This window comes from Capra hircus, chromosome 4, assembly GCF_001704415.2.
Source record: "Capra hircus breed San Clemente chromosome 4, ASM170441v1, whole genome shotgun sequence".
NCBI classification, from domain to species: Eukaryota; Metazoa; Chordata; class Mammalia; order Artiodactyla; family Bovidae; genus Capra; species Capra hircus.
This window is the reverse complement of record NC_030811.1, coordinates 57,458,091-57,484,490: the sequence shown is the minus strand read 5'-3', so window position 1 is coordinate 57,484,490 and position 26,400 is coordinate 57,458,091. Positions and strand designations below refer to the sequence as shown.

The window sequence follows — 26,400 nt, the reverse complement described above, 5'->3', positions numbered from 1 at the left end:
CTGAAATACCCAAAGGCAGCGAGAGCAATTTGAGATTCCCACTTCTGCCCTATACCATTGTATTTCAGGCCAGAATTTGGGAAGCACTCCTCAATCTTAGAGTCAAGCTAACACCTGGAAAAACCCTAGGGTGTCCCTAGCTTTCCAGTGAACCTGCAGACACAAAAACAATCACTTATAGAAGATAACTCTGAAGTACTCCCTACAATTTCTTACTTTGAGACATAATGTGGGACTGATTCAAGAGGAGATCAGTCTCAAGACAAGAAAGAAGTAGGGGTATTTAGACTATGCTTGGGGGCCCTGGTACACCAAGGGATTTGACAGTTTCTGTTCCAAGGTCAAGTCTATCTCTGGTGTGTAACCCAAGCCCATTCCTGAAAGCACTGTGCTTACCGGTAGAAAGTAGTGTAGTCCACAGTTGAGTGGCAGGTCTGAAATTCCCAGGATTTGAGTTTCTGGCATTCTCGATGGGCTCTAAGCTTTACCTTCACTGTCCCTTGACACAGCTCAGGTACTGGTTTTCTCTGGGGTCTGTTACAGAACTCATTGGACTCCACTCTCCAGGACTCGGCAAAGTCATCCACATCAAACTTGAAGCTTCCATCTCCACCAATTAAGTCATCACGCTTATGTCCATTGTAGTTGCCACAAAGACCACAGAGTTTGCCCTTGAGATGGGGGGCAGCCATGACTTCTACAAAACTGTCTCCATCCCAGGATATTTCCAAACCTAGAGGAAATAAGGAGCAATCACTCTTGAATCCACCAACACTTTTCAAGTGCAGATTCTTATACAGTACATATGACTGTCCTCTAACAAGGAACACTAAGGACCTCACTGAAATCACGATTACCTTTCAATCTCTCCACATTAAACATTGTGTGATATAACACAAATCAGTTATTGGGGCTTAGAACTTTTTAAATGTATGAGTTTTGCCCTTACAGTGTTATCTTACATAGTGTGACTTACAGATGATTCTTCATTGATCATGTTACTCTAGGGTTTATATTTTTGCCCTTTTTCAGAGTAATTGTCTTGGTTCACATCATGTTTTCATTTATCCAACAACTACTATAATGTGGAAATGGAAAGATAACAAAGATGATAATTTGCAATGTAATTTTCTCTTTATCTAATATTCTCCCCATATGATGATATTTAGAGCCAAGTGAAAATTTCCAAATTATTTGCCATAGTGGAAGTATTAAAGTAATAAACATAAAGCTTCTGAACACATCCTCTTCAAAGGACAACACTCACACAAATGAAAACATTTGCCTCCTCATTACTTTACAGTCATCCATGAGATACACACAGCTGTTTAATCCATGGTTCCATGGTTGAGATGTTATGAGACTTAGGTTGGGGTCTCCATGCACATCTGGGCTGATCATGAGCTTCAACATTTGAGTCAGCATGGCGGCTACCAGGCCACAGGTCAAAATTCCTCATGTGTTGGACAGAATCACCTGGACAGCACTGTTCACTGAGGAAACGATCTTCACTCCACAAGGTTGAGAACATAATCCCCTCTTGGTTTGCTGAACTGATCATCTAAACAGTTGGAGAATTTGTCTGAGAACATTCATTTTCTCCTGACCTACTAGCCCTGAGTATCTAGGATTTACTGTAACAAGTGACCCCACTGAAAAGTGGAATTTCTGTCATGGGTCGGACAGCCAGTCTCTGCTGTCACACAGCACAGATCAGTTTGATCAGGATGTCAGGAAGAAATGATGCAGTATGTGATCACACTACCCATAAGACAAAGGAGAGGGTTTCATGAAGAGTCTTTCAAGAATCAACCCCGAGCAAATGATGATTCTGGTATTAACATTTTCTGTATGTCTCAAGTGTGTGGTGGAAGCTCTTCTTACTGTTCTCTTGGTAGTATCTTGGTAGTGCCTGAGCCACCCAGTGAATGGATGAACCAGGTACCAGTGCTGTAGATGAGCACCAAGGGGACACCTGCAACAGCTCACGGTGCATTTCTGCCCTGGGACTCCTCCTTACTCACTGTCACTGTCTCCTAAGAGTGACAGCCCACAAAAAAAGCTCCGTTTTAACAGAAAAAATTGAAAATATCCCCAGCTGTGTGTTTTCAATCTTACCCTCTTGGATTTCTGACAAAACCTAGTCTTTGATTTAGTCCTTTCTGAGTATCCAGAGAGAACTTCTTCTTCTTTTAAAAAAAAAAAAGACTTTATCTTTGTTCCTGAAGGATTAATATTAGCCTGATGCGTAAATGCTCAGAAGATGCTCAGAAGCTGGGAGATAAGGTGGTGATGAGAAAGAAAAAAGGGGTGGGGAGGGATGGAATGGATCTTGTTTGAATATAAAATTGGCATAAGGCAACATTAGTGATGTAAGGGCAGTAGGAGACACCCAGAAGTAAGATGCTGCAGATAATATTCCCTAAGCCAATATTCCTTTGGTCATGGTCCTAGAGGAGAGAAACCTGGCCAAATAGCATTCTGCGAGCAGGCCTCACAACTGACATAAGAAGGAGTTACAGATCTGCTTTAGAGGAAATTATTGGAAGGATAAACCAGTGGTCCAAAACTGGATTTCTCAAGAAATAAACCAAAAGACTCACATGGAAATCATGAACGGTACCTGAAAAGAATGGAAGTATTCGCAGCCCAAGGCAAAGGTAGAGAAGGTTTCTTGGTCAGGAGAAGCAACTCAGTTCCCGAAAGCAATTGAATAGAATTAGGTAAAAAGAAGGAAAGAAGGTCATAAGAAAGTCTCTTTTGGGCTTTGGGAGTAACTGAGTGAAGAGAAGACAATGATGGGACAAGGTGATCAGAGCAAGGACATGCTGCTAGTCTGTCCACACACTGGACTGATCTTCTGTGAGGATCTCAAACATTGGGTCAATTCTGACAATCACAACTACTGTATAAAACAATTTCTATTTCTTCATGCCCCATCATCGAACACATTATCTGGCACATAGTATATTCTCACTAAATGAATGAATTACCCTGCAAATTGACACAATGAGTCAGCAGAGCCAAAGAAATTTGTGAATTTCATGCCAGTTAAGACACTGAAATAACATTTTGAAAAAAGACAAGCAAACTATAATTTGATTTGTAATATACTCTCTAAGGTATAGAAGAAACTTGACCTCATACTCCTGTAACTAGGCAGCTGCCCAGCCAGAGAAATGAAGGGAGAAAATCAATTCCATACAACGCTCTAACTTTTAGAGCATAATTCCAAAGATTTTCCACCTTGCAAAATTTTCCAAACTACAAATCTCTTTCCTAGACAGCAGGCAAACACAGCTTTTCCAAGTGCCACATTTGTCGAGAATTTACATCCAAAAGAGCTCCAGCAAAATTACTGGCAGTGATACAATAAATTTGAGATTTTGGGCAACTGAGTTCATGGGAATTCAACTCACAGGGAACAAGTCAGTCATTCTTTCTTTGCAATGGACTGGTGGTTCCTGCATGCTTAAGAAGATGCAGGCCCACTGTGTTTTAAATATACTCTTCTCAAGACTCTGGGCTTCTCTGGTTGATCGGATGATAAAGATTCTGCAATGTAGGAGGCTCAGGTTCAATCTCTGGGTCAGGAAGATTCCCTGGAAAAGGGAATGGCTGCCCACTCCAGTATTCTTGGGGTTTCCCTGGTGGCTCAGATGGTAAAGATTCTGCCTACAAGGCAGGAGGCTTGGGTTCGATCCCTGCATCAGTAATATTCCCTATCCACTCCAGTATTCTTGCCTGGCGAATTCCATGGATAGAAGAGCCTGGCAAGCTACATATAGTCCATGGGGTCATAAAGAGTCAGACATGACGAATGACTAACACTTGTGCTTTTTTTCTCAAGACTCTTGACATCTCTTTCATGAAACACAATCCTCAAAGTAAGAGAATAATTTGTAATTCACTCCCTTTTCCTCTTTTTATCATTATGTTAAGAAGATATTCACAGAACAATGTTAGGCTTCCTATTGTGTTTGGATGACTTACTTGACTACAGATGACTTTGTCTATTCTTGTATCATATACACATGTATTTGCATGGTTATTTTTACTCTCTACACGAGTAAAATCCATGCAAAGTAAATTACAGTAGTGACAGGCAAAAAAAAAATGAATAAGTTGTAATTGAAAAACACATTGCTTTTCCAAAAGATCTTTTAAATAGGCATCTTATGAAATGAAAATGCCATGGAAGTGTTTGAGGGTTTGGGGTTAGTCTTTTCTGCAGCTGGGATGAGTTTCCCAATTCTCTGCATGGGAAATTGGTAGAAACAACTGGCAGTCAGAAGGCCAAAGCTGAAGCACATGTCTCATCTGGGATGTGAGCAGCAGCTGCATTCCTTCCACTGGATGAAGAGTCTTCCAATTTTCCTTTTCACCAGTGAATGTTTTACCAACCTGTTTTTCACCCTTCAAGTGTGTGACCTGGCTCCAGATTACTGATTTTTTTTCTTTTGGTGGGAAAGTTGTTGGTCTTTTATTTTGTGGTTGCTTTTGTTTATTTGTTTTTGGTTGTTATTGTTGCTTTTGCTGCAGTCCACTTTTAAGAGAGAGGAGGTGCAAAATCTGTAGACATACCATAGTGATGCTTAAAAACGGAGAATTGTTTCTGCTTAGAGTTTATACCAAAGGAATGTGTGTGTGTGTGTGTGTGTATGTGTTTGTGTGTGTGTGTGTAGGGAAGCCTCACATGCTGCTGTTCATAGGGTTGCAATGAGTTGGACACAACTTAGCAACTGAACAACAACATATATATACTCCAGTTTCCTCAGATGTAGAGTTTTACCAAAAGTAAAATACAAAGCCACACTCCCACATGTTAATACTTTCAGGTGGATCTGACGTAACTGTTTCAGGTGGAGTTGATGAAGTGAACAGATGGCAGAAAGGAAATATTTTAAATGATTCGCTAAGTGCGGAGAGTTGGGTGGGGGAGAGAGGGGAGTTGTGACAGGAAGGAGCAGAGCTTTCTCAAGCTACCAAACCTTGCTCTGCCTTCTGTACTACCCAGTTGTTATTAGATATGTAACTACTGCTTAATTCCACCCAAGCTACACAGCCACATGTGCTCTTCTGCCAAAAGATTCTATCATGAAGTGCTGAGTCTATAAACCACAGGGGTGAAGAGTCATTTCTCTCCATCTCCCAACTTACACCTGCAGTCTTGATTTAAACGGCTATTTCAAAGAAATACCCTTTGATCACTTGAGCTTATGAAAAAAAAATTATGGAGGAAGAACAAACATTCAAAGGATATACTGTGATATTTTAGATAGACAATCAATAGGTAATAAAAATGAAAACATCCCTAAGGGGTAGTACAAACTGAGATTTGGGGACCAGAGTAGGAAGGACTATTGTCTGGAAATGGAATTGTTTCATTCAATAGATAATTTCAAAGCAATTTTAGCACCCAGAGATATAAAGTCTTCCCCAGGAAACAGAAAGTTTGTGCCCTCCGTGTGCTACAGGAAGTTGGTCACCTGAGTAGTAAAGGTACCACATAAATTAGCTGCATCATGGCAAGAGAGATGGAAAAAAGACAAACTGCAAAGCTGAATTCAAGGCCTAGAAGAGTTAAATACACTAATCCAATTATGGCATTTATGATCTATTATTATTTTCTTAGCAGCCTCATCCTTTTGCTCATTTTTACCATGTGAGGTCCTTACAAAGAGTACACTTATTCCGTAAGGTATTGGCAGCTGTGAGAGCAGCAGTACTGAACCTCCTCGACTGTCAGTAATTTTGAATATGCAGAATTCCTTTGAGAATTGGGTTGTGGCTGACGAATAATTTCCATATCAGTAGTATCCATTATGTTCAGCCAGCATGCAAAAAGATAAACAAGGTACTTCTAATTAGTACTGTGTAATGATAGGTTGTTTTGTATCCATTTTACATGAAGCCACAAATTGTTGCCTCCTTCAAAGAGATGAGCTGAGGCCTACATGTGCAGAGTGACATGTCATTTGAATGTTAACAACTGGTGTCTGAATTTTCTGGGGTGGATTAATCCCTCTGAAGTTGAAAGTACAGAACTCTTCACATCTACCACTTTCAAAGTGAACATTCTTCTCTATAAAATGCTCGAATACATTAATATTTAACATTTCTCACTGAAACCACGCCATATTCTCTAAATAAAAATCTCCATGGGTTTCTCTTTGGTTTCCTGCCTTTGTTTAGCTAAGCTGGCATTTCATCAGCTCAAATCAATTTACCGAATATATTTTGACTTGAACAGAAAACAACAGGGTTCTGAAAGTACCAGGAGAACAGTCTCTGCAGTCCCTCAAAAGTGGCTGCTCTATCAAATGTTTCCCTTTCTGATCCATATTAGATAAAGAAACTGGAACCCAAGTGATGCTTTTACATTGTTAAATTCTCATCAATGCAAAAAGTAAAAATATACATATATATATATATATATATACACACTGACTTCCTCAAATATCATGCTTAAAGAAATAGCATGCTAAGAGGACATGCAGTTCAATATCCAACTGACCGAAATATGCACTAACCAAAGGCACCATGGAAGGAACCATTCATGATGTCATATAAAATGTGAACAACCTGAATTCATTCTTTGGGGCTGATAACAAAGGGTTGAGTTCTGCTTCTAAGATGTCTCTCTTAGGCAACATCTCACAGATAAGAATGTGGGCCTCTGTGAACCCCTATGAGTCACTTATTAGCAACTATGAACAGTTTGGCGTAGGAGGAATGTATCTGCCAGTGGAGCGGCAACAGAGTCCAGCAAGTCTCAGGCAATATGTGATGCTGAGAAAAGGTCTCAGCATCAGTGGGCAGCTCCATGAGCCCATGGCTGGAGAGAGTGCTTTCAGAGCAAGCACCCTAAGTGTCTCCCAGCAGGAGCTGACAGTTGTGCCCATCAACTCAATAAGCAGCCTTCCCCAGGTCCAGAAAGGACAGGACTGCTAGTCACGCAGCCCATCATCCCGACTCCCATATGCACACCCACACGTTTGCAGTTTGCTTTTGAGGATTCCCTCCTTCTTGGACAGATGTTAATAAGGAAACACTCTTTCTCACAAATGTGAAACTGCACTTGACTAGCTGAACTGGGAAAGACACTGACGATTCCAAGCTGGACATCAATGACCTAAAATAGCAACACAACATGAGACAGTGGTTATCCGGAGAGAACAACTGCTATTTTTGGAATGAGGATGAAAAGACACTGGATGTGGACAGATCGCAAGTTGCGGGTGACCGGCATCAGATTGCAAGGCTCCTCGGTATGCCGATTTTCTCCAGCTATTTTGTGGCATCTGGAGAATGAGGCAGCCCCTGCAGTTGGTGGACTTCTCTGCCTCTGGTTTTCCTCCACGGAGGAGGGGAGGGAGCAGCTGCAGCTCCCGGGCACCAGTTGGTGAGACAGAGGGAAGCGCCAGAGGTACACAGAAGGCCCTTGCTCCCGGAAGCCCACCTGCTTTGGTCGTCACTTTCAAGAGGTAGCCGTCCAGGTCGATGTGGAACTGCGGCGCATGGCAGGGCAGCGCGATGCGCGAGCCGTTCCAGCGCACCGTCAGGTGCTGCTGGAGGCTGACGGTGCCGGCGCCCAGCACCAGGTCCACCGACTTGGTCCAGGAGAAGGAGCGGGTCCTGCGAGCGTCGTTCTTCACCAGCACCTGAAAGGGCGAGGCAGGGGAGGAGCAGTCTTTCGTCAACACGTACTGACACGTCCCCTGAAAGTTAAATGTCCGTCCGTCAAAAGTGTTGTAGTGGGGGTCTCCGAACACCGTGCAGACACCGGGCTCTGCGGATGAGTGAGAGACAAAAGCAGGTCATAAGCCGAGCACAGGATTCAAAGAGAAAAAACAGGGGTCTCTGCAATAAACCTGATAGGGGCACCTGCCAGGTAAAGGGAGGGCCTGAGCAGAGATGCACTAAGGAAAATCAACTTTAAAAAAGAAAAAGTTCGGTTGTTCCAAAAGTTCGTACCAAATCTCATAGGATATGAAGTACCTCTGGTGCTTTTATACTTAAAAGTTACTTATAACACTTCTGAGTTTTTAAAGCATCTCTATTTTAGAGCCTTGATATGCTTCTATGGTCTTAATGTCAAGGTTAGAGAAATGAAACTGGGATGATTTTGTAAACAGAACTGGCCAAATTTCAAACCCATATAAACAAGAAAAAAAAATAGAAATAAAAGGCAGCAGCATATATGACAATTCATCAAAGCAACAATATTGTTTCCTTTTAACTGATTCAAAAAATCAGGGAACATGGTATTCTAAATGTTATTCATGGTCTTAAAAAAGTATTATATTCAACACTCATATATTTCTAAGGACAGATAAACAGACTTGCCAAACAGATACATGTTTAATGTTGTTAAGAAACAAAACACTGAAGAAACTGTCTCTGTGTATTTTTTAGAAATACAAGCCTCTTATATTTTGATCTTTGTATTCAAAATCAAAAGTTGGATAAAAAATAAATAGTAAAACCCATCATTTATTAAGTTTAAGAAATTTCAATGAATTCATCACTTCAAAATACCAGTAATACAAATACTTATGAGACCCAAGTAAAGTTTTATGCTTTAGGGCATTCCAAAGGTTTATATAGAAAATTAAATATCATTTCTTTTTTCTAAACAAAATTTGACATTGATTTGTTTCCCATATAAAGATATTTTATCTGTTTTAAAGAAGGCATACACAACCAGGAAATGAGAAATTCAGAGAAATTAGTCCAAACTAAAATGAAAAGATCAGTTTCTAGAACAGGTCAAGAACATGACACTATCCCATATAAATAATAATTCTGAAGATGTAAGGGAAAAATGAAGCATCCATCAGGAGGAAGGACGTGCCAACAGATCTGGTAGGACCAACTGGATCCAAAGCAAACATTTGCTTTTAATTTCTAAAGTGTTTGGAAATTAATGTTGTTTTATGATACATTATGTCATTTCATATGTCAATTTCATGTGACTCCACATATATCAGATGTATTGGGAATTTTATAAATTAATTACTTGTCTAAGTTAGCCTTTATTGTCAACATTTAATAAAGACTCACAGAACTGATCGTTTCTGATACGTAGGGTTCAAATCCTTTAAGGATTATAGAAAAGGATTACTTAGGGGAAGAAGGTGGGAGAGAAAGCTTGAAAGCTCAGCAGCAACATTTTAATTCCCCCTCCATTTCAATTTCTTTTTTATCCTTTTTTATGGTTGCTCTTTCAGTATGACTCCAATTTTACTCAGTTTCTTGCATCACACGGCACCCAGTGCCCACTTTACAAATCCCGTACTCAACTCCAACTAGTTTTCCCACCTATCTAACCACTCCATACTGCATTTTCCAGTCCCCTTCTCCATGTTATTACTTTCAAAATTGTCCTACTACACATTTCTCTCACATTCTGATTAATGGAATCCCTCCCTGGTATGAGAATGGTGCTTTCTGGTCGATAGGAAGCAAGGAAGTTCTTCAGGACGCCCCAAGTGGCATCAGGAGAAGTATAGTTCAAAGTTAATACTACCACATGCCACAAAAGAACTAAATGTTAATCTGACCACCAGATGCACCAAATTCAAGCAAAGGGCTTTTTCAGAGTTTTTAATGCCACATATTCAACAAGAAAACCCAGAACCAATCAAGGCTTTTGAGCTCTTGAGCTCACAACAGATGGATTTCAGCTTGCGACAGCCAAGACATTAATGAAGGAGCTGAAATTATGCTCCTGAGAAATCCTCTCTCTGCTGTTGAGCAAGCACAGGGAATCCCTATATTTCTGCCTGGAGTCTGCAGGGGACATCGTATGGCTTCTCCAGGTGTTCTGACTGCAGCTGCATCAAAATTATCACTAACAAACACAGTAATAGCTAACATTTACCAAGAATTCACTACACACCTTAGCACTGTTCTCCATGCCTACTGATCATGGACACATTGTAAGAAAATGGATATTTAGATTTTCTCCTAACATTAAACAAAGAGCTAAGCCTTTGGCAGGAAATCCAGAAAATGAACTATTATCTAGTCACTGAAAAAGTTTGTAATTAATGTTCATGCTTGAAGAAATATTTATGACATGGTAAATGAAAAATAGGAAACCAAATTCTATCTATATAACAAATCTTGACCGTGTTAAAATAAATATCCAAACACCTACAAACCCTAAAATTATAAACTGAGGTTGTTTCTTAGTGGTAGGACTATGAGTGATATTGTTTTTTCTGCCTTACGCTTTTCTGTTTTCATTTTTGTTGTCCTTTTGTTTTTAAGAGTCCAAGTGTGGGTATATGTCAATAAGGTCAATTACATGACAAACTAAATCCTCAAAGAAGCAACAGAAAATATACTGCCTGCAGCATGGCCCAGGAGTCCTGGGAAAAGCTGAGCTGAATTGTAGCTGGGCAGGAAGCAGTGAGGGACATCCAGGGATACCAGGCAAGGGAAACTGTATCTGAGCAGGGCTATAAGGAAAGATATTTTTCAAGAGGCCCTAACTTGTAGAAGAGAAGGGTTCAGAGAACAAGATGATTTTCTTTGTAACAGCAAAACAGAAGAAGCCAACAAAAATTCATGAGGAAGAAGATGCCTGAGAAGTACATGCTGCATTTGGGGGCTTTGTATCCTGAACTAAAATAATTTTGAAACCTTGGCCCTTTTTTCTGTCTGCTCAAGGTCCCTATGCCAGATCCCGCAAAAGCAGCGAACACGTGCGCTGGAGAACAACTGAAAGTGAGAATCTCAGGGTTACCAAATCTGCCTCTCTGAAAAGGAAAAAAGAAAACTAGAGAAATACTTAGGGGACAAAAATGAACACTGTATCTGCATATAATTTTTGTTCGGCAGACCCAGTAAAAGGAGCCACAGTCCAAGACATCCTGATGTCTAGTCACATTCTTCTGGGCAGCCTGGAGTGATGGAGCTGAACAAACAGACCCTTCCATAGCTATCTTTGCTTGAATATATTTAAGTCAGAGGATGGGGAAATGTCAGTTTACAAGCAGCAGTATGTAAGGACTTTTCACAGTCCTTTACGTCAAATCATCAGATGTCATTTTTGTTTTGGTTTGTTTTCAGTAATATGTATACAATGTCTAGGCACCGGAAAAAAAGATTAGAAGTGCATAAACCCAAATACTAAGAATGTTTTTTTTCTCTTAGGTAATGAAATTATGTGTGATATTTATTTTCCTCTTTCTTGTTTATGTGTACATTATTATTTACATTTTATTATTTACAATCACTATGTATACTCTTGGAATAAGGACATTTGTTTTTAAAAATTAAAAATACTGAATTAAAAAGTATCTCTTTGATGTTGCATACTTTAATAAGAAAGCTAGGAAAATTAAGAGAGTCAAGCTGCTTCTAGAAAAAAATTCCAATGTTTTGCTTTTATCCTCATCAGATACATTTATTTCTGCCATGAGTATATTTATTCTAATAAGATGCCTTTGTTCTGAGAGCAGTGATTATTCTTAAAACATCCATCAGTGAAAATTAAGGGGAAAGTGTACAGCTTCACTGGAGATGGGCATGGCAACCCACTCCAGTATTTGTGCCTGGAGAATCCCATGGACAGGGGAGCCTGATGGGCCATAGTCCATGGTGTCGCAGAGTTGGACATGACCGAAGCGACTTAGCACACATGTATGCATACAACTTCATGTCATAAAAAAGTAAGAGAAATTGAGATTCTAACCCACTTCCCCCAGAATACAATAAAACAAAACCAGAAAAGCCTAAGAATAAAAAATGTATCATTCACGATTCCACCACCAAGAAATAATCCCTGTTTACCATTTTGGAGTGTGGGGGTGTGTGTGTGTTTGTGTATATTTTTAACGAAGTTAAGATTATCCTGTACATGAAATTTTATTTCCTTTTCATTTAACATACGATTTCCCCAGTCACTAAAGTCACTTTGAAAACACAGAAGGTGACTTTCATTCTCAGTCCGTTAGTATCTTTGTGAACAGAATCATCTCTCCAACTCCTTGCACCACACCACCACGCAGATCAGTACATTTCCAGAGTTGTGTTCTAACCACGAGGAAGTCTATCAAATAAAAACATGGCTTTCAACTTTCCTCCACATGAACTGCTGCGAAATGGGCCCTGTGGAATTGCAGGGCCACTGGGTCATGCAGGGCCCCCTGGGAACCCCAGGTGGGTAAGAGCTGTGATGATGGCAAGTTTGGGTCAAGAACCAGGAAAGGCTGGGATTAGAAACACTGCCCTGAAAACAAGCCCTTATACTGTTTGTCTAGGCTTCTCTTGACATGATGTAAGCCTCCAATATAAACAGACCCAGCAGGAACTGAACTTCCCCATGCAGGAGGCTCTGGCCTTGCTCAGAGGCGTCCCTGACAGCTGCTTCCCTGAGGGGGCCTGCAAAGCCAACAGAAGTGCCACCGAGGGGCACCTGGATTCCTTTCAGATTTTACACCCTTGGCTTTTTAAATCAAAACTCAATCTGACTTTACTGTGTGAATGTGGGATCTCTTTCCACTCATCTCTAATCTACCAGACAGACTTACAAATCTACAAATAAAAAGCTGATTTTTTCTTTTTAAGTTGAAGAGGCACCTGAAACTAATTTTTAAAAAAAGAAAAAAGATTTGCTAGAGAGAGTGCTAAGAATGTAAACTTCTTTTCACATAACTTCCATAACCTCAAATCCTTACCAACCTCAAGCAGAAGAGCAAAGGACACAACCCCCCCCCGACACACACACCTTTGAGATCTAATAAAAACTAAATTTACCCTAAAGCCCTGGTTGACATCCTATGTGCAGCCTTCCCACCTGAGCCCAGGGCTACCCCACCTCTCACCTTGGCTGTGCACCGGCCATGCTTGCCCACACCTCACAGTTCACAGCACTGGAATTCTTCAGCTTCTAGCTCATGTACCAACTCCCCATGCCTCAGCCAAAGTCAATTCTTTCTTCTAAGTCCCCAAAGCAAAACTGACCACATGGCTCAGATTTTCTGAGATGGTCAACTTCAAATACTCTATCCCATAGTCACATTATGTTTTTCAGTTTGAGGGTTAAAAATCTGGTCACGAAACCCACAGTATGCTTATGAGGAGGTACTTTCTACCCTAGCTTTTGTACTTCAATTTTTTTAATTTTTAAAATTTAGGTAAAATTGACCTATAATTTCATATTAGTTTTGTGTGTACAATATAATAATTCTCTGTTTGTATACATTTTGAAAGTATAACCACAAGTCTAGTTAACATCACTCACCTTCAGTTCAGTCAGTCAGTTCAGTCGTGTTTTTCTCTTGTGATGACCCTATTGTTAACTATAGTTCCTTTTTACCCTAGCTTTTAGTTATAATGTATTTTTAATGCCTAAACCAGGCCTTAAACTCCTTACACATAAATTCTGTGTATATTTCTCAGTGTCTGACACACTGCCTTGTACACTGGAGGATCTACCTTAATATTGGATAAACGGATTTATCTATGCATTACCAACAGCAATGACTGGTATAATCTATATTAGATATCAAATATTTTCTAAATGAAAGGTTAATTCATTAAATATTAAATTTCAGTAGGAAAAATATACTGCCCCCACTGAACTCACAAAAATAGTTAAGTCTGATAAATGGTGTACAGCAAATAATTTAATAGAATTTTGCTGAATCAGTTAATTAGTTGGATTATGAACAAATTATCCTGGGTAATCCAGGAAGGACAGATGCTATCACAAGTGTCCTTGTAAGTGAAGGAAAAAGGCAGAGAAGAGTCACACAATGATATGGTATGAAAAGAACTCAACTCGCCACTGCTGGCTTTGAAGACGATTTGATTCCTTCAAATCAAGGATTCCTTCAAATCAAGGAAAATGAGCTACCTCTAGAATCTAGACTAGCATGAAAACAGATCCTCTCGAGCCTTGAGAAGGAATGCAGTTCTGCCAGCACCTTGATCTGGACCCACTCAGATCCATTTCAGACTTCTGACCTCCAGGACTTGCGAAGATAATAAATGTGTACTGTTTTTAAAACACTCAGTTTGTTTACAGAGGTAAGAGCAAAAAAATGAATTTAGCAAAAATCAAGGCAACTAGTCTGGAGAGACTAGCTTATACCAGGCAACACACCAGATGCTTTCCATAGTTGCACTATCTCCTTTAGTCCTAACTACTTGTCTACACATGGTATATTATTACCCTAATTTCTTAGCAGTGACATCTGAAGAAACTGACATGTTGCCCATGGTCTCTAAGCCCGTTAGTAGTAGAAAGAGTCCAACCCAATCTCTGTAGCTTTGAAGCCAGTGCCTCCACTCGATATTTCCATTTATACCCTATACCACAACATCCCATGCAGTCATTGTTGTTAACAAATTGGGATTACAGAGCTTTTAGGAAATATGAAGATGGGTATAGACACTCTTCCTTCCAAGTGAAAATGAGTGTATCCATTCAAATGTAGAGATTCATTTGAACACCCTGTTCCAAGACTAACCAATGACCTCCTAGGAGTTCATGAACCCCTATCTAGAAGCTAATTATAAACTATATTATATGGTTCTGTCATTTAACGCGTTTACACTTCATCTCTCCAACCACACTGCAAGTTCCTCAACTCAGGGTCTGTATCAACCTTTTATCCATGTCCTCCATGACACCTTCCAGAGTGCTGGAAATTCACTGGGTGTTAACACAAACTTGTTATAGAAGATGTATTTTTTACTCTCTCTAATCCAAGCCCTGACCTTAAAATGTCTGCTGTCTTAAAGCTAGAAATTACTGTTTATCAGAAAAGAGAACTTTTTACCTGAGAGATGGGTTTCTCATCTCTAAATTAACCTGTCTCCCAGCTTTGAAACCACTTTAGAGCTTTGTGAACATTAAGTTGCTTAGAATAGAGTCCTGGGTTTGAATCCCAGTCTTGCCACCCACTGACTACAAAATCATGTGCATACTACCTACATAACCTCAGTCTGTTCATCTGTAACATGGGTCAAAGAACAACTACTTTGCATGGTGGTTATAAAGACAGCATTGTCAAAATGCTGAGAATATAATACATGCTTACAGAGTAGTCATTACTGGTTGTATCATTATAAATGCTATGTAAATCTTGCAAATCCGCTGCTGGCAGAAATAGAACTGGAAAAGATTGTAACATAAAAGGTAAATGTGTTGAAAAGACAATGTTGAGTTCATCTATAAAAGACAAACAAAATGTAGATTTGGAGCTTGAATGGAGTAAGTCTCTAGACCAAAAGAAGATTGTTACCGTGATAGTCAGACATGGGAAAGAAGGCAGCTTGCACAAGAACAGGAGACCAATCTGCCCAGAATGGGTAGTTGCTTCAGGAGATGTAAAACACCCCAGCCGTCTAAATAAACTGGCCTGAGATTTATTGTCAGCCTGAGAAGTTTAAATTTATTCCAAAGAACCAGCATTTCTTAACATGTTTCCTATGAAACATCAATCCTGCCTGTTACTCTGCCAAAATAAGTAGAAATTAAAAAAAAAAAAAAAAAACCTCTGCAGCCCAAATTAGTTCGGGAGGACTCTATATTCCATCATCCTCCTGAAAGTTTACCCTGCACACTGGCGTATGAAGGGCTCTGAGAATTCTGCAGTGAGGAACCACATTTAAGTTTACTTGACCCAGCATTTCCCTAATGTATTTAATCATAGAAACTTGTTTTGAAAATATTACTCATGAGGATCCCTCAGCACTAGCATTTTAAAACAAACTTTGAGAAATTCTGCAAGAGACCAGTCAAGAAAGCTGGTGTAGTTTTCATAAAAGCCAAGTTTGGGTTCTGACAGTGGCTTGCAGAAAGGGCTGAAGAAGAAAAGGCAGAGGTTAACCACAGGGAATAGGATGAGGGGCTGGCTGCTGTGGGAATGGGAAGGAAATTATTTATTAGAAAAGCAATGCAAAGAGACAATCAACCAGACCTGATGACTGATGATCAACATGGGAGAAAAATGCCAAAAAGTATGAGAAATAACATTAAGACTCAAAACCTGTGCAGCTGGGATAAAGGGGTGCCAGAATTCAGTCAACAGATAGGGGTTGGAAACAGCCATCCATCTCTCCATCCAACTCCCAACCCGGATAATTTAGAGAATCAAAGGTAGCAACTGTTAATCAAATTCAAACAAGTCCTTTGTGAAAGATGAGTGTAGCCTCCAAAAAAGTGAGAAACTGAGATCTGCCATATTCATATCTTGCCAAGAAGTCCTGTGTTAAGGACCTGGAAATCTAGACAAATGTGAAACCAGACTGAGAGAGTAACTGCAGAAGGGGTACCATGGAGGCAGGGCCGTGAGCTCACAAGATGAGAAGGTACAAAATAAAAGGAGGGCAGACATGTGCATTAAGGAGAAATACGAAAGGGCAGAGCAGAGGAGGGGAGCAGTGGTTGGGGGAGGAGCGCATTAACCAAGAAGGGGACCTGGATAAGGGAAAAGATGATACTACTCATAAATATAAACTTCCCATCAAGGGGAACCACAGAGTGTAGTTAATAAATCATATCTCCCAACTGCCAGGGAAGGTTAGAATTCAAGTATTGTAATCCAAGAAACTGAAGAGATTCAGTGATCTCAAAGACACAGGTAAGGTTTCAAAAGGTGAATAGATACAAATATTTTCAAATAACTGTGGCGGATTCACGGTGATTTATGGCAAAACCAATACAATATTGTAAAGTAATTAACTTCCAATTAAAATAAATAAATTTATATTAAAAAATAGAAGCCCCTAATCATGTACAGATGAAAGAAATTGGCAAACTTCATATATATTTGGCAGTAAACCTCCAACATGTAGTCAACAAAGAATATACAGTAGTGCTTAAAAGTTTGGGCTCTGGAGTCTCATGGACCAGGCTATTGGCATCTCACGGATCAGGCTACTGGCTAACACACCTTGGAGGAGAGCATGGCAACCCACTCCAGTATTCTTGCCTGGAGAATCCCATGGACAGGGGAGCCTAGCAGGCTAAAGTCCACATGGTTGCAAAGAGTCGGACATGACTTATTTTTATTAATAAATACACCTTATTTATTAGTAACTTCTCAGACCCTCAGATCTCATTTGTAAAATGAGAATAACAGTAGCTTCCACTGCATGGATTGTTGTGAGGATTAAGTAACAGAATGCATGGAGAGCATTTATCACGATACTTGACACAGATTTACATTCAGTAAATTGCTGCTGGTAATAGGAGCAATTGCAGTGGCAGCAGAGTATCGGTTTTGTGTTGTTTTTATTTTACTCAGAGGAAATGTGACCTCCAGAGAGGTGTAAGTCAGCCTCAGGTTTGCATACAGTAATGTGTAATTTACCATACAGTTTTTTCCACAAAGTATATTTTTCATAGTTTGGGATTTGTATTGGTTTGTCACTTAGCTGTGTTTTATGTTCACTACTGCTAACAGATTTTGTTCATACGTTTCTTTAGAAATTGGTATTTGCGTCTTTCTTGAGATTCAAGATGGCAGCCTTGGTGAAATGTACCATATATCTAGTAATGAATGTATACATATTTTTATGTATAAAATATACTCTTCCAAAATCAGGCAAGAAAGTCACTTTTAATGAATGATTTAATAATGGTATTATTAATAATAATAATATTTAATAATAATGTTAAAAATATTTTCCCAAGAAAAATTCCAGGGAGAACATTCAATATTATAGAATGAATACTGGAGTAGGGAATAAAAAATGTTCAGGTTTTCATCCTCGTTCTTCCAGTTAATACTACCATTAGCCCCAACTTCCTCACCTAGGAAGTGGGAAGGTTGACCTTACATTAAGGTCCATTCATTTACACAATCCCATGATGCTAGAATGGTGATGAGCTTGACTGGCAGAGAGATTTTGTTCTTTCTTACTCCTGATGGAATTTATACACAGTTATTCCAAATTTCAAATTACATGTCTTTTATTATTGTAAGTAAGAAGATTTGGGAGATCTTCACTTACTGCTGGAAGCATCTCAACCTTGAGTTTCCAGGAGGAAAAATGAATAACATGGAAAACCATGCCAGTTTGATTTTTCATTGAGCACAGAGCACACCAACTTCTCTGCACCTGAGCAGAAAAGTGAAGGTATTGCCAGGAATAGGAAAGCATGGGCATCTGAATCTACATTTCTTCCTGGGTGGTGTAGAGGGAAACGCTGTCTAATTAGAAACTTTTCTTAAAATCCTTCTCCAATCTCTAATCCCCACCAGTCAAAAAGCCCTCCAGACCTTCTCTTCCCTTCCTAACTGCAACTGGTTACCAAATCAAACAAAATGACTGAAAAGTCAAAGATAGAATTTCCAGTCCAAGCCCTGGGGGGCTCCATGACCTACGTTGGGCATCATTCTTAACCTCAAAGTCTCAGTTTCCTCGGCTGTTAAATGGAGCTAATGACATTTACTTGGCCATAAAATGGCCAAAATGACTGTGAGGATCGAATAAGATAAAAAAAAAGACAGCCTAGGACCTGTTTCAATACATAGCAGATGCTAAATAAATATTGGCTGCTGTTGCTATTACAGTTACTGCCATTATTGTTAGACAGTGATGATGGTGGTGGTGATGATTGTTAATAGTCACAACTTAAGAAGTACTAACACCCTGTTGAAACTGACAATAGGTCATGGATAAAAGAGAACCCCTAATAACCTCAGGGCCCTCCAACTTTACATCAGTCTAGAGCCAGAACATTTAAAGAAACAATATTCCTTAGAGCAGTATATAAAACAGAACATAAACTCATTCCCTCACTCCCTTCTAATGCCATTCCTGCCTGTGTGGGGTTTCCCAGCTACCACTTGCGGTACAGTTGGGTTTTATTTGCCACCCCGTCTGCTGGTTGAGCCTCAGGAGCAGTGAAAAACCCACCTCCAGATGCTGGAGCAGAAACTTCAGTGGCTACTTAGCTTAACACCTCCTCGGCAGGGCTAAAGTCAACACCAAAAATTCTTATTCTACAAGCATCTTGGGCTCCGGTTTCAAATTTCCTCGCTTTCCTGAGTTAAGGACAGATTCCTGGCGTCCAGGGACCTGGAGTTGCTTACAGTCTTGGAGGCCAGAAACCTTGCTCAAACTCAGCATTACTAATTTGCAGAACCTCTGTCAGTGGAGACTTCTCATAAAATGGACCTCAAGGTCACTATTTCATTAAGTTGTTGCAGTCCCCCCTTCTACAACTACTCTTTAATTGGAGATCGCTGTAGCCATGCTCGAGAACTTAAGAAAGATGTGCCAAGACCAGCTAGGGCAATTCCACCATGTCCATGGTGGGTGCAAGCAGCATACAGGGGCCCTCCTGGACAGCAGATACCCCAGTGCTGCACACAGCTGGAAACCTAACTCTTGGGGGTTTTAAAAAAGTCACCTGGCAACTGTGAGCCTCCTCGCACCCTAAGTTGCTGAAACCTAATATTTCCTATTACTTGTGGGACATGTCGTTGAGGTTATTTCAATTAAATGCACATCTGTGCTCAGTATACCCTACCCTCCTCTGTGTTATGTAATCGTGAACTTTCCTTTGGGGTTGGGATTCTGATGGTTAAGACTGATGTAGCCACAGGCACAGCTTAACAGATCTGAGATAGTCAGAGACTGGGCATCTATGTCTGGATTACCTTTGGTTGCCTCTGATCTAACAGATGGTTAGGAGATTAAATTTTTTCTCAAAGTCAGTCTTTCTCCTCCCCTCCACCTCTACACACACACACACACACACACACACACACACACACACACACACACACACGCCACTCCATCTCTTATCAGTGAAAATCTTGCCACTGAGTACTATTTCCATGTATGAAAACAGACATTCTGCCAGCAAAGAATTTATCTGATTCAGGTCTCTGTTGGGTGGCTAGGTCAAGATTCTGCCTACGGTTTGACAACACACAGTAAGATAACATTTTACACAAACCCAAGTGCTACACACACAACAGACAGTGGCCTTCTTGGCACCCAATTCACAGTCCTGTGACACTCAGCTCAGGGAAAGCAGGACTTGCTTTAAGCTATAGCTCATACTTTGGCAAGAAACAGCATTTGCACCAAAGCTTCATAAAGTTTGTTTAGCTCACTTCAAATATCTTATTTTCAATAAATCCTCCAAATCAAGTTTAATTATTTTCAGTTGGAAAAAGAGAATGTCCATGTTAGTAAAAGATAGTAATCCTTTACACACTTTCTTCAGGTCTGATTTTAAGAGGACTGTCTTTTTATGGAATCATCATTGGTCTTTCAGACTTTGAAGACTACTGTACTATGAGGAGTATAACAATTTTGTACCTCAATCATTGTACCTGGGTAACTATAAATTACTGTGAGCACTGACTTGAAGGAGAAGCCTATAAAACTGTTTTACATGTTTGAGTTTTCTCTTCACTGTTCCTTTCAGAGGTCTGGGAGAGCCTCAAACACTACCAAGGCAGATTAAGCCAGTCAATAAGGCAGGAATTCTATAGGATTTTAGAAACAGATGATGCCATGTCACTATTGGAAATAATGCAATACTCATTTAACTACTGCAGATAACCAAAGCAAGTTTTAGATTGGATGCTATGTAGTCAGTCCATTTTATTTATGCATGTGTGCATGTCTGTGTGTGTGTGTGTATGTGTGTGTGTGTGAGTCGCTCAGTCATGTCTGACTCCTTGCGACCCCATGGACTGCAGCCCGCCAGGCTCCTCCGCCCATGAGATTCTCCAGGCAAGAATACTGGAGTGGATTGCCATTCCACATACATAATATGGGCTTCCCCAGTGACTCACATGGTAAAGAATCTGCCTGCAATGAAGGAGACCCAGGTTCAATCATTGAGTTGGAAGAGCCGCTGGAGAAGGGAATGGTTAACTCCAATATTCTTGCCTGGAGAATTCCATGGACAGAGGAGACTGGTGGGCTACAGTCCATGGGGTCACAGAGTCGGACACGACTCAAGTGACTAACACTTATTTTTATCTTGCCCCCTTCCAAAAGAGGATTGGAAATAGCTTACATGCATCCGTACTAAATAATCCAAAACATCCAAAGGTAAAAGACATATAAGATGAAGTCAGGAGAAAGTGTATTACTCAAAAGCCACATGCTATTGGAGATGAGATACAAATTTATTTCTAGCTTCCTAGCAAATAAAACAAAGATGGTGACTTGAATCAATTGAGACATAATGATACCTTTATAATTTTTTTCTAGAGCTAGGCAATGAAAATACTGAAACACATTCAATTAAATCCAGGGGTTTCTGCAATGTCATTTTTTACACCAGCAAAGGTCAGCCTCACTTTATGCCCCTGCTCCATCTCATCACTGTGTTAAGGGACACATGTATACCTGTGGCTGATTCATGTTGATGTATTACAAGAAACATCATATTGCAATTATCCTCTAATTACAATTAATTAATTAAAAGAGTCAATTTATTGTTAGTATCATAGGTGTTTGTTTCTGGATTCACCTATGCTGTTACTTCTGTTTAGAGTACCAGTGGTTCTCAACCAGGAGTGATGTTGCCCCCCAGGGGATATTTGGAAATTTCTGAAGATACTGTTGGGTCGCTACTGACATTTAGTTGGTAGAGGCCAGAGACACTGCTAAACATCACAGAATGCACTGGACAGCCCCTACCACAAAGAATTATCTGGCCAAAAAATCAATAACACTGAGGTTGAAAACTCTGCAGTAACTAACGGGGTATATATATGTGCATGTGTGATCTTATCTGAATGAGACAGAAATCAGTCATTTTTCTGGTTCTAGAAAATACTAGCCTTAGTTTGTACTTCAAACTTCATTTGCCTGTTTTAGAAATTCATATACCAGAAGAGTTTTCATAATTGACATAGAAAAAAAACGAGCTCTAAGGTTTACTCTGGATCTTGGATATAATGACAAAGGAATCTCAAAATAGGAGGTCTTTAGACTGCAGCTGAAGGACATCAGAATAAGTCTACCTGAATGTGCTATGAAAATCTAAGCATCGCTTAAAAAAAATTGGAAGTCATCCCATCTCAACTCAATCTGAACAAATAAACCTCTCCAAGTAGAATGTGTTTTACAGCATTGATGGAAGAACTGTTGGAGAGCAAGAAAGAGTAAACAGATGGAAAGAACACCAAAGGAAATTGAGACATTGCCATCTGATGATATCACCTCGATTTGGACCAAGAACCATATGCCTGGACTCGTCCCATATTGACCTGCTGGACGCAGGTGCACAGAGTCAGTCATCTCCTTGGCATCCCTCCAGCTGGGTGACTTCTCCCTTGCCAACTTGCCTCTCTCAGTGACAGAAGTCACAGGCTCATTTACATGTACAACATTTATACTTATAATACGATGTACAACACATGTCCAATCAATATTTAATATGACCAGTTAAAAATCTGGTTTGGTTTTTGTCATACTCATCCTCTATTCTTCTTTTCTTTCCTTTTTGTTTTCTAATAAGTCACCAGTATGCTATCAGGTGGGCCAAAAAGTTCCTTTGTATTTTTTCTGTAAGATGTTATGGAAAAATTTGGAGGAACTTTTTGGTGAACCCAATATATTTGCAAAGATTAGCCCATAGTGGATAAACTAATAATGAAATGTAGCTTTCCTCTCAATGATCTCAACAATTATCCTCGTAACATAAAGTCTGGTAATTTAAGATTTAGGCTATTTCTGTACAAGCCTGGCCATACATTTTCTTATTAAGCTGATAAGCAGTATTCCTGCCTGACAGCATGAGGCGGGAAGATGTAACCTGTCTGTTCATTGGCGGTTGGGCTCTACTTAAACTAGGAGATACTTTCTAGGGAAATGTAAACATCTTCATTGACATGGATACAGAGGAAAACTTCATCAATTTAGGCTTGACTCTGCACATCCAAAAAAGAATTAAGCTGGAAGTGGCCTCCAAGCCATCCATAAACAAAATTTCCTCAGAGAGTCTCTGGGAAGATGATTAAATGTAATAGTTTATACATATGTTTTAAAATCAACTGGTGTGTTAATCATAGCTAATTCTTCTTTCTGCATAATTCCCAGGCTCTACTAATATACTTAGTTGGCCTCCTTTGACTTAATTTATGTACTTCCTTGTCTTGAAAGAAAAAAATATTTTAGTAAGTTTATAACTTAATTTTCCTTAATTCAGCCAGCACTTTTATCCAGTGTACAGTGCATAATTGTTTAACATTTCTCAGTCTCAAAAAATAGTGAGATATACATATGTATGTGTGAATAGCAATATATGTATATGTGATAATATATATAATGAACCTATGTACCTCTTGTCTAAAAAGAAGAGCCAGGATAACTCTTAGTAATATAAACTCTGACTTCAGACAAGTGAAATAAACAAACCTGTTTCCATGTGAAAGCTGCTTTCAACTATCATCAAAGCCCACTTAAGTCTGAATGGCTCATAAAATACACTCCAATAGGTTCTATGGCTGGGTTAATCCTGCTTATCATACTAATTTGACAGTGACATTATGAATACTCCTCCTTCAGTGAAACATTTCAGAAAGCTATCTAGAAACCATATGAATGTGAGGGGACTGAAACAGTGGTTTGCTAACAGATCTGGGCACACTTACATGTGGGGGTAACATGAAATCTGTTGCTATGCTGTCTAAGTGGTGGGTAGTACAGTCCCAGATGGCTTTCAAAATGGCCATGTTAGAGAGAACCTTCAAGAACTCAGTTAAAAATAACAGGATGGCTACACCATTGCCAACCAAATGACTTCTTGTTTTCTCTTTACCAAGAGCATCACAGGATGTGCCCAAGTGAAACAGCGATGAAGCTGTGGTGAGGGTAAGGGAGAAAGACGGGCAACTGTTTGGCTTCATAAGGAAGGAAGGAGAATCTCTCCTAGGTTATATATAATGTTTGGTTTTACAGGATATCATTATCTTTTAGTCGCTATGGCTGCAAATGCTATTAGCAGTTAAAAGACACATTAAGCTATCTATAGTGATAATATGGTGAAGTTGCTCGTCGTGTCCAACTCTGCGACCCCATAGGCTGTAGCCTGCCAGGCTCCTCTGCCCATGGGATTTCCCAGGCAATAGTACTGGAGTGGATTGCCATTTCCTTCTCCAGAGGATCTTCCCAACCCAGGGCTCGAATCCGGGTCTCCTGCACTGTAGACAGACACTTTACCATCTGAGCCACCTGGCCCTTCCTAAAACCTCATCAGACCATTTGTCTTCTAAATTTCTCATAGCAACAAATCCCAGCAGAAACATCCACATTTGTCTTAGTTGTGCTTCTGTGCAAGGATTACCATTGACTTTAATTGTCTGTAACAAAGTAAGATGATCCCATCCTATTCCTACAGAAATAAAAGAGGCTGAAAACTTACACCACCATTTTTCTTGTTTTACTATAAACTGAAAAATAAATATTAATAACATATTTTCAATAAACTTACTTTCAGTGCAAATAGGACAGCATCCTTTCCTGTTGAGAATTTTACCCTAATCAAGAAAAGGAAAAAAAAAAAACAAGAGTTAAGTGTTAAAAATCAGGGTCTGCTAAGGACAGAACTCTTTTTTAAATCTCATACCAGATAAATCAATGAAATTCATCCAAGCTGTATTTGAACTCGATGCCCAGATGGTGATGATGGTGGTGAAAATGAAGTTTTAAGTATCAGGTTCTACAGCCAGGCAAAGTCATTCAAAAAGCTTTCCTGTTTTTATCCTCAGAGAAACATAATCCCTAAAGGTTTCATTGGTGTGATTTTTCTCACTGGAGGGAAGATGGAGACAGTCTGTATTCCACCTTTTCACTGATACTCAAATCTAGCCCTCTAGAGACCAAGTGCACACGCGTAGAAATGGGAATTAGCTGTCAATCTATCAATCTATGCAAAGCTTTCATTCTGTCTCTGCTTATTGGAGGGAGCCAAAAATAAACAGTAACCCAAGCTTGGGCCTATGTATATGAACAATATCTGTGCCACAAATGAAATTCAACCTGACTCCTTCTTTCAGAGAGTGGTATGCTATCCCTGACTATTATGTAGTCAAAGCCAAATGGGGCTAAGGGTTTTGAAATGCTGAGTAGTGTTCCATTACTTTTCTGGAAAAACAGTGTAATCTCCTATACTGCATTTCTTCTAATGATTGACATTTAAAGGAAGACGCATAATCTCAGAGCTCTTGTCAGAGAATGACATTGCTTTATCTCTGACTCAGTGGAATCGCAGGGGAAAAGAAGTGTGGAAGAAAATGGACATTCAGGAAGCACATGCTATGAAACAGACATCCTACTAGATATATTCCTTAGGTTACCTAACATCAGGCTAACTGTAAGGATTTAAAATAAGTCAATATTTAGAACATATTATAATTTTTGTTATGAAGATGCACAAAAACTTAGTGAGCTGAGCATTTTCCTTCATATAGATGAAGACATTGATGTCATGTAACACAAGGGTCAGTTCAGTTCAGTTCAGTCACTCAGTCGTGTCTGACTCTTTGCAACCCAATGAATCGCAGCACACCAGGCCTCCCTGTCCATCACCATCTCCCGGAGTTCACTCAGACTCACATCCATCGAGTCCATGATGCCATCCAGCCATCTCATCCTCTGTCGCCCCCTTCTCCTCCTGCCCTCAATCCCTCCTAGCATCAGAGTCTTTTCCAATGAGTCAACTCTTCGCATGAGGTGGCCAAAGTATTGGAGTTTCAGCTTTAGCATCATTCCTTCCAAAGAAATCCCAGAGTTGATCTCCTTCAGAATAGACTGGTTGGATCTCCTTGCAGTCCAAGGGACTCTCAAGAGTCTTCTCCAACACCACAGTTCAAACGCATCAGTTCTTCGGCGCTCAGCTTTCTTCACAGTCCAACTCTCACATCCACACATGACTACTGGAAAAACCATAACCTTGACTAGATGGACCTTTGTTGGCAAAGTAATGTCTCTGCTTTTCAATATACTATCTAGGTTGGTCATAACTTTTCTTCCAAGGAGTAAGCGTCTTTTAATTTCATGGCTGCAATCACCATCTGCAGTGATTTTGGAGCCCAAAAAAGTAAAGTCTGACACTGTTTCCACTGTTTCCCCATCTATTTTCCATGAACTGATGGGATCGGATGCCATGATCTTCTTTTTCTGAATGTTGAGCTTATAACCCAAAATCAAACCTAATTTTGTGTGACCTTATAGGCCAACTTTTCACTTCAGATTTTTAAGATGAGAGAGGTCTCATCTTAATCTTTAAGAGAAGTTAACATTTATTGGGTATCTATATAGTAGGAAAAAAATGCTGTACTTTCTTCTTTCTTTATCTCATTTATGCTTCACAACAACTCTCTATATACAAATGCCCCTTCCCCCTCTTTACAGGAAACTAAGGAAACAGACCACAGAGTGGTGGCCCAA

The 26,400-nt window shown here is 39.8% G+C and overlaps 1 protein-coding gene across 2 annotated transcripts in view; it reads right to left on the bottom strand.

The window, feature by feature from the left end:
- BMPER (BMP binding endothelial regulator) overlaps positions 1 to 26,400 on the bottom strand; it is a 256,680-nt gene that overhangs the window by 72,409 nt on the left and 157,871 nt on the right. The window contains exons 11-13 of one of the 2 annotated variants that reach the window (XM_005679197.2): positions 24,443 to 24,488; positions 7,463 to 7,792; positions 397 to 733 (exon numbers count right to left, since the gene is read on the bottom strand). In XM_005679197.2, the coding sequence (XP_005679254.1) occupies positions 397 to 733; positions 7,463 to 7,792; positions 24,443 to 24,488 (713 nt within the window). The remainder of the gene's footprint in view (positions 1 to 396; positions 734 to 7,462; positions 7,793 to 24,442; positions 24,489 to 26,400) is intronic. The other variant, XM_013963327.2, reaches the window with a different exon arrangement.